General features: G+C 44.9%; 1 protein-coding gene across 1 annotated transcript; it reads left to right on the plus strand.

Moving 5' to 3' along the window:
- The first annotated feature begins 5,510 nt into the window (after positions 1-5,510).
- On the plus strand, positions 5,511-9,278 carry LOC136538970 (uncharacterized). The gene is made up of 5 exons (XM_066530892.1): positions 5,511-5,708; positions 5,899-7,484; positions 7,571-8,585; positions 8,660-8,731; positions 8,812-9,278. Exon 3 carries the CDS (start codon positions 7,733-7,735, stop codon positions 8,486-8,488), a length of 756 nt encoding a protein of 251 aa, XP_066386989.1. The 5' UTR covers positions 5,511-5,708; positions 5,899-7,484; positions 7,571-7,732; the 3' UTR covers positions 8,489-8,585; positions 8,660-8,731; positions 8,812-9,278.
- The last annotated feature ends 242 nt before the right edge of the window (positions 9,279-9,520 follow it).

Here is a 9,520-nt window from a genome sequence, read left to right on the forward strand (position 1 = left end):
GACCAGGAGGCACAATAGATCCTACAGATGCACTTGAAGGACCAGAAGAAACTGATCCTCCAAAAATTTTGCCCCATGCCTACTTTCTCTTACCTGTCAGTCCAGATGGATGGGTGGTTCTAGCTGACCTAGCAGCACCAAATTTAGATTCATACTTGTCATAGAGTTTATGCAACTCAGATTTTACCTCAGCAAAGTAATCAATGTAACTCATATTGTTACTTAGAGCAAGCAAGTCAAGCACATTTCCCAGACCTTTCAACTTAGCTCTTGGGTCCAGAATAAATGCAAAAGAGTATAACAGTGGTATATTCTTCCAATACTTAAGAAATTTATTCTTCATTGGCACAACTACAGCAGCAAGAGTATTATCATGTTCAAATTCATGCAGATGGGATGCAATCTCAAGTATGTGATGCAGTACCAAAGGACTAGTGGGGTAATAAACACCAGAAAGTACAACAGTTGAATCATAGAACAACTCAAGGAACTACAATACCTTGTCAACAATGTACCAATGTTGTTCATTCAATAGAGGATAGCCAGACTGAGAATTGATGAACACAAAAAACACAGATCTATATGGCATGAGATGTTTTAGCATAAGGTAGGTTAAGTTCCATCTAACATCCATATCTAAAGCAAATTTATGAGGCCTCATACCCTTAGCAATGCAGTAGTTTTTGAATTGTGCAATGCGATGATTAGATGAATTCAGAAAGTTAATTGCAGTCCTAAAAACCTCTATGTATAGTTTAAGCCTTTTCAAACCAGATTTAATAATCAAATTAATTATATGGCAAGCACATCTCTGATGCACAACATGATAGATCTTTTTACTAGGATTCAATGGATCAATATCATAACCCAAGTAACCAGCAAGCAGAGGACTCAAAGTAAGCATAGCAGATGTATTAGCAGATGCATTATCAAGGCTAACAGAGAAAACTTTATCAAGTAGGCCCCAATCTCCAAGCACACCAGTAATAATTTCAGCAATATTAATACCACTATGAGTCACTTCAATCAGTTTAAAGCCAATAACAACTTTCTTAAGTTCCCACTCAGAAGTAATGTAGTGAGCAACAACAGTGATATAATCTTCCTTAGCATTGCCAGACCAGATATCAGATGTCAAACAAACATAAGGCACACCAGGCATTACTTCATTTTTTAGGTGATGCAGTTTTTCATTGAAAAGCTTAGAAAGATCTCTAGATGTGGTGAATCTAGACACTCTCTTGTATCTAGGATTGTGAGCACGCTAAATGTAATCATCCCAAGCATCATTGTCAGCAATAGATAAAGGCAGATCTAATCTAGCAATCAAACAGCAAAGCTCAGCTCTAGCAACATCAGGCCTATATTCCTAGTTCCTATAAGACCCATTAGGATTCAAAGCAAGCCTAGTTTGAACCAAATTAGCCTGTTCTATTTTCTTCTTGCATGAGAGCATATGTCTTTTCAAATGACCAGTGCCATTAGCAGATTTACTAGATAAACGAGACTTAACAGAGCTTACAAATAGCAACAACACGTACCTCACCGTCCACTGTCTCTATGATTTCATCAAAGTTAGCCTAGACAGGGGACCGGCGCTTACTAGTGGTGGACGAAGCTAGAGATGCTGCATCGCTGGTGGCCGTAGCACTAGCCGCTGCATCGTCTTGGTTGGTCGGAGCAGCACTCCTACCGAATAAGAGATGAGCAGCATCTCCCATGCCGTCTTCATCATCGGGGATCTACCCTGTGGCCCTAAGCTCGTCGTTGATGGTTGGACCATCGTCACCATCAGCGGACTTAGAGCCGGCCATGGCAGATGGCACCCACCCAACCGGCACTGTCCCTCAACGCCTCCTGCAGCACTAGCTACACACCGGCGACCTGCGAACCAAAAACACCAAGAAATGGATTAGGGTTCGTGTGATTGCCTACTAGATCTAGGGTTAGGGTTAGAGGTACTTACCTGCATGGAGACAGAGCCCGGCGCCGGAGAAATGGAAAAGAAGACGAAGACGAGACGAGACGGAGAAGAGGGGGGAGACAAAAGGAGATCCCAAGATCCGATCAGAGAGAGATAGAGTCAAACTAGTCAGAGAGGTAGGGAGGAAGAAGTGAGACGAGGAGAGGGAGAGATCAGAGAAGAAGAGATCTCAACATCCGGCGTCGGCAGTGGTAGCCTGGGAGGTGGACGACGGCAGCGGTAGCCTAGGAGGTGGTGAAAGCTCTAGTTTGGTTTTGGTGAATTGATGAAACCCTAAGTGCTAACCTAGTTTATCAAGTGATCATAACATAGGTAGCACACTTCAAGTAGAAGAAGCTAATAAAGATCATAGCATGACAATGGTGATGGCATGGCGATGATCAAGGGCTTAAACTTGAAATGAAGAAAGAGAAAAACAAAAAGCTCAAGGCAAAGGTATAAACCATAGGAGCTATTTTGTTTTGGTGATCAAGACACTTAGAGAGTGTGATCACATTTAGGTTTGATAGCCGTACTATTAAGAGGGGTGAAACTCGTATCGGAATGCAGTTATCAAAGTGCCACTAGATGCTCTAACTTATTGCATATGCATTTAGGATCTAGTGGAGTGCTAACACCCTTGATAACATTTGTGAAAATATGCTAACACATGTGCACAAGGTGTTTGCAGGGTTGAGATGGGTTTGGGTCCCTCTCTCCCTCCCGCCGAGCTTGCTCGGCGGGATTCGGCGCTTTTGGAAAAATGAAATGTCTATTTTCTATTGCGCCGGATGCAAAATTCTTGGTGGTTGGCACATTGGAGCAAGGGTGAAGAAGTTAGAGTTGAAATGGAGTTGGTCGAAATGATGCTGGCGTCGGTCTACTGACCGGACGCTGGGTCACTCAGCGACCGGACGCTGAAGGGCTGCGTCCGGTCGAGCTGTTAGACGGCACAGTAGGCTAGGGTTGAGCACCAGACGCTGGCTGCGTCCGGTCAAGGTGGACCGGACGTGTCCGGTCGAAAAAACATGCCTCGGGGAGCTTACTGGAAATGACCGGACGCCGGGGCTTCAGCGTCCGGTCAGTTTTGACCGGAGCGTCCGGTCAGCTTCGTAGCCGTTGGAATCTGACGAACAGCGTTTGAAGCTGATGACGTGTGGCGTCCATCGGGCAACCGGACGCTGAGGGCCAGCGTCCGGTCAGTATGACCGGAGCGTCCGGTCAGAGCGTGTTTTGCCCAGTGAAGGGGTATAATGGCTCTATTTGATTGAGGCTCTATTTATAGCCCTATGGCCGGCTGTGGCTCATATCTTTGGCCATTTTCATTGACATAGCAACCTTGTGAGCCTAGCCAAAGCCCTCCCACTCATCTACATCATTGATTCATCATCATAGTGAGATTGGGAGTGATCCAAGTGCATTGCTTGAGTGATTGCATCTAGAGGCACTTAGTGATCGTGTTTCGCTGCGGATTTCGCTTGTTACTCTTGGTGGTTGCCACCACCTAGACGGCTTGGAGCAGCGAGGATCGTTGAGCGGAGGTGGTGATTGTCTCCGACTCCGATCGTGGTGATTGTGAGGGGTTCTTGACCTTGTCCCCGACGGAGAGCCAAAAGGTACTTTAGTGAATTGCTCGTGGCTTGTGTGATCCTCATCTTGTGTTGGTTGTGCGGCACCCTATCGAGGGTTTGGCATGTGAAGCCAATTAGCGCGTGAACCTCCAAGTGAGTGAATCGCCACAACGAGGAGTAGCTTGTCGGCAAGCAAGTGAACCTCGGTAAAAATCATTGTGTCCGTCCTTTGATTCCGAGGTGATTGGTCTCCATTGTTATTCATCCTTGTGATTGATTGGTTCACTCCTCTACACGGCGGTATAACTATCCTAATCACTCTCTTTACTTTACCGCAAACTAGTTAACAAGCTCTGTAGTGTAGCTAGTTTTGAGAGCTTGCTTGCTTGGTTGGTGTGGCTCTTTAGTTAGTCTTTGAGAGCACACTAACATAGGATAGTATCTTTGCTATTGTGTGAATAGACACTATCTAAACTAGAATTGTGGTAGGAGGCTTGCATTTTGAGTAGGCTAGCGCAATACTTGCTTCGCCTCATAATTGTCTAACCTTTTGTTAAGTGTTGTTGTAGAAATTTTATTAGGCTATTCACCCCCCCCTCTAGCCATTAGGACCTTTCAGGTGGTCGACGGTGGGCGGCGGGCGGCGACCGGCGACCGGCGGCGAGAGGCGAGGCGAGGTGGGGATTAGGGTTAGGGTTTCAGAGCTCAGAGGCGAGGGTGGCGGGCGAATGGCTGTAGGTATGGGCGGAGTGAGGGGGAATGGCCGAAGGTGGGGGTCCACCAGGGCGGGGGGGGGGGCTTATATAGCCCCTCCAACTGTCGGGCCTCCACCGGGCCAGCCGTTGTAAAACGGGCCGGGCCGTGCCGCCCGACGGGCCGAGGCCTCAGCCCAAGCCCGGCCTGCTACGGGCTTTGGGCCGGCACGGGCCCGGTTAGGGTTCGGGCCGTGCCGTGCTCGGGTCGGGCCCAATAACTGTGCTTTGGGCCAGGCCTTTGGCCCATGGGCTGCATGCACATCTTTAATCATGACCCGGACAAGTTTTAAGCGTACTGTATGTTTCATGTCTCGATTTCTAAAATGTGGTAATATTAAAAACTGATAATAAAATAGGCTTTTTCAAAGTTTCATTTCAATGTTGGGTAAATTTGTTGTAGGACACTCCTTCAATGATGATATTTCAATGTTGGGTAAATTTGTTGTAGGACACTCCTTCAATGATGATATTTGCTACTCAGTGTTATTTTTTTTTGGTTAAGAAACACTATTTAATTGTGGTATTTGGTTCGCCCCGTTCGCTTAACTGAATTTGGCTGAAAAACAAGCCAAAATACTATTCTGACTGAATTGTTATGAGAAAAAAACACTGTTTCGGCTGAAAAAAGAAGCCGAACAAGCTGAATTTTAAGACAAGCGAACGGGGCCTTCATGGACACTATAGCTACTAAAATAATATTATTTAGAAGTGAATGGGAGAGAGAAGTTAAAAACGACCAAAATACCCCTAGCTATTATAGGACGACCCTTAATATTTATTTAAAAATTTTATAACTTTTGCATACGAAGTCAGATGAAACAACCTTTATATCAAAACTGTAGGGCTTAATGAGATGACGAGTTTTTTATTTGAAACTATATAAGATGTCAAAACTTTTTTTAAGTTCTCATAATTTGAAATTCAAATTTTAAAATGAGTAAATTTCAATGGCGGCCCCTAAACTTGTCTGGGTTTCTCAAATAGGTCATGGAACTTAGGATTTGCATTTCTGGCACCGTAAACTCGCATTAGAGTTCCAATCAGGTCCAAACCCTGTCTGACGCCGCTGATCTGCTGATGTGGAGGCCAACGTGGACTGGGCGGGGGATTCGGCGCCTTTTTCCTCACGTGCCGCGCCCGTGAGTAGCCCAAGCGGTTGGGATTTATGCCAAGAAGCCCCTGGCTTTTCCCCTCCCTCTCACTGAAACTGCCTCCCAGGCTCCCAGCACTGGGCGGTAGGCGAGGGGCGATTTGGGCGGAAGGAGCGACGGTGACGAGGAAGGCAACGCAGGACGCGATTCCAGCGGCGGTCGGCGGAGAGCATCGCTGGCTGCAGAAGACACGCCGCCGCAAGCTGCTCCACCCGCCTCCCGATGGCTCCTCGTCGGCGCAAGGTCGGCGATCCCCCACCCGAGTATTGTGAGTCCACTTCCTTCCTTCCTTTCTTCTCGTTCAAGGTTTAGGTTTGCATCTGTGAGTAGTCAATTAGGCTTGGAGGATTTCATGGAACGGAGGCATGGAGGTACATTGGTACTTAGTTAGGGTTCAGGGTTTTCTCTGAATTTCTGTGCGAATTTGGGTATTTTGGTTGATTTGATCGTTTCTGCAGGCAACGATGTACGCAATCAGTTCTCAGTAGAAATTCATCATGATGGATTTTTCTGTGGGATTGGATCAAACCGATGCTATGTGGATGGCAAGATAGACTGGTTTGACTATGTTGATGAGCATGTGTGGAGTACTTTCTGGATAGATGATTTCATCATTTAGCTTGGCTATGATTTGTGGCCTCGAAACACTTGACAGTGTACTGGTTGTTGCCTGGATAGGAGATTCATAAAGGACTTAGGGTAATAGAGACAGATGATGATACAATTGTGATGGCATCTGTGGTTGACAAGATGAAGAACATTGTCCTTTACTTTGATCATGACAACCACATTGGGGGGCTGCCTCATGAAGACATAGTGATCAACCCTATAGCTGATTTGCCCAAGGTTTTCAGCCCTACCAAGGTGCAACATATGGAGACAGTGGATGAGGAGTTGCCAGAATTCTACAACAATTTAGAAGAGGCAAGAAGAACCTGTTGACACAGCTGCTGCAAGTGATGAAAGTGAGGAAGATTCAGATTAAGATTTCGTTGATAGTGACAGTGAGGTAGATGATGGAGATGATGATCTGTTTGTGGACAATGTCGATGAGGAAGTATTAGAGGAGGACAACAGGAGGAACAAGAAGGCAGCAGGTAGCAGGCTTAGGAAAGCAGCAGCAGTAGCTTGGCACTCTGCTACAGCTGATGATGACAGTGAAAGTGAAGACCTAGAACTTCCTGAAGCTTCTGATGGAGAACAAAGTGGTGTTAGATTGAAGTTCAAGTCTTTTACCCCTGATGACCTGAATAATCCAACATTCAAGATTGGCATGAGCTTCCCTTCTATTGAGATGGTGAGGAAAGCAGTCACTGAATACAGCTTGAGACATAGGGTGGATGTGAAGATGCCTAGGAATGACAAGACTAGGATAAGTGCCCATTGGGCATAGGGCTATCCATGGCAGTTGTATGCTTCAAAAGATGCCAGAGCAAAGACCATTCTTGTCAAGAGGTATGTTGGGTAGCACAATTGTAGGAGGGAGTGGGTGCTGAGGAGATGCACTGCAAAATGGCTGGCTAACAAGTACATTGACACCTTCAAGACTAATTCAAAGATGACATTGGCAAACTTTGGCAGACTTGTGCAGAAAGATTGGAACGTCACACCATCAAGGAGTAAGCTATGCAGAGCTAGAAGCATGGCGGTACAACAGATCTATGGTGATGAAGTTGAGAAATACAACCAGCTATGGGACTTTGGCCAAGAGATTAGAAGGTCTAACCCAAGAAGCACCTTCTACCGTAACATAGCTGATGGACACTTCAGCCACCTATACTTTGCTTTAGATACTTGCAAGAGAGGATTTCTTAGTGGCTGCAGGCTAGTCATCTGCCTGGATGGCTGCCATATCAAGACCAAATTTGGAGGCCAGCTGCTGACTGCTGTAGGAGTTGACCCTAATGACTGCATATTTCCAATAGCCATGGCAGTTGTGGAAGTTGAGTCCAAGAGCACCTGGAAGATGTTTCTGCAAACACTGAAACAAGAAATGAACACTGACAACACATATCCATGGACCATCATCACTGACAAACAAAAGGTACATCTTCTAGTAGTTACTTTTAGTTCATTATATTGTGCTTTGTGCAGCCAGCTTTGTAATGATGCTTTGTAATATCCTTTTAGGGTCTCATACCAGCTGTTAAGGATGTATTTCCTGAGGCAGAGCATAGGTTTTGTGTTAGACACCTGTACCAGAATTTTCAAGGCAGTTTCAAAGGAGAAAACTTGAAGAACCAGCTCTAAAAATGTGCTAGGTCTAGTTCTGTTAGGGAGTTCAGCAGGAACATGGAAGATATGAAGAAATTAGATCCTGCTACACATGCTTGGTTGGAACAGATGGCACCAAATACCTGGGTGAAAGCTTATTTCAGTACCTTCCCCAAGTGTGACTTGTTACTGAACAATACATGTGAAGTTTTCAACAAGTACATTTTGGAAGCCAGGGAACTTCCTATTCTGAGTATGATTCAGAGAATTATGGGACAGCTGATGACCAGATTCTATAACAAGCAAAAGGAGCTTAGTGAGAAGTGGCCAGGACCAGTGTGCCCCAAGATCAGAAAGAAATTGTTGAAGAACTCAGAGTTTGCTAACATGTGCTTTGTGCAGCCAGCTGGTGTATGTATTTTCCAAGTGCAATCAAGGGGATTTGACTATATTGTTGACATTGGCAACAAGACTTGTGACTGTAGAAGATGGGACTTAACTGGCATCCCATGCAATCATGCCATAGCTTGTCTTAGACATGAGAGAATTCCAGCTGAAGATATGCTTCCTTCTTGTTACTCTACAGAAACCTATAGCAATGTTTATGCCTTCAACATAATGCCCTGTAGAGATAAAACTATGTGGGAGAAGATGAATGGACCTCCAGTGCAGCCACCTGTATATGAAAAGAAGGTTGGAAGGCCAGCAAAATCCAGGAGGAAGCAACCTACTGAAGTGCAAGGAAGGGCTAGGCCAAAGCTGTCAAAGCATGGGGTAATTATTACTTGTAGTTGGTGCAAAGGTGAGAACCACAAGTGCTGGTTGTGCCCTTAAGAAGTTAGGGATTAGGCCATTTGTCCACAGGAACACAGCACCAACACACAATGAAGAGACTCCTATCCAATCTAATGAAGAGGCAACTATCTCCCAGGTAATGAAACACATGTTGCCACCAAAAACAATTATTGTTGTTGTGACACTATAATTACATTCACATGGCAATAGGAATTTGGACAACCACATACAATGGAAGATTTAAACACTGAGAACCTGATGTTGTCACAGATGCTATCACAGGTAACATTTATCCTTGGCTGAAGCATTACAAGTACCTGTTTTGACAGGCATCAAGCACTGATATTCTAATGTTTCTACAGGCATCAAGCACTGTGGATGCAGGAAGGCATCATGGACCACTGCCAGACAGTGCATTCATTGAAGATAAGCAACCTTTGCCAGGCTAGTGCCACTTACTATAGCAACAAAGCAGGGCAAGGCAGCAGGAAAGAGCAAGGCAACAGCAACAAAGAAGTTAGCGGGCAAGAGGAAGGCAACCTGAAGTGATGAAGTAGTGCTTCTCTTTTGTGAATGAATCTGTTGACCCCCTTTTGTGAAGTATAGGCCTAACATCTTTTGTGAATGAAAGATAAGGTTCTTTTGTCATGTAATTTGCATCAAAATATTGTGGATGCATTATAGTTAGGCAATGGTGGTCCAAGCTCTATAATTTGCATCAAAACTACTAGTGGATGCATTTAAGCAGTGCTGTGCTAGCACCCAGAACCTTGTGTGGATGCTTCCTGTGTAATATAGTCACCTGAATGTGGTGCTTGCCTGCAACTAAATCTTCACATGTTATCACATTGCAACACATTGCTTGCTTGGTTTCACTAACACTAACAATTGACTAAAACATGACATGGCAAGACATGGCACTAAAGTTCATTCCAGATTCTCATTCTAGACATTGCACAAGTTGTATCATTCATGTTCACTTCATGATTACAACAACCAGCATACAAATCATGACAACAAGACCAACAACACCCACTGCTACCAATGCTTTAAGTAAAATACAAATCTCTA

Source organism: Miscanthus floridulus, chromosome 2 (assembly GCF_019320115.1).
Source record: "Miscanthus floridulus cultivar M001 chromosome 2, ASM1932011v1, whole genome shotgun sequence".
NCBI lineage: Eukaryota > Viridiplantae > Streptophyta > Magnoliopsida > Poales > Poaceae > Miscanthus > Miscanthus floridulus.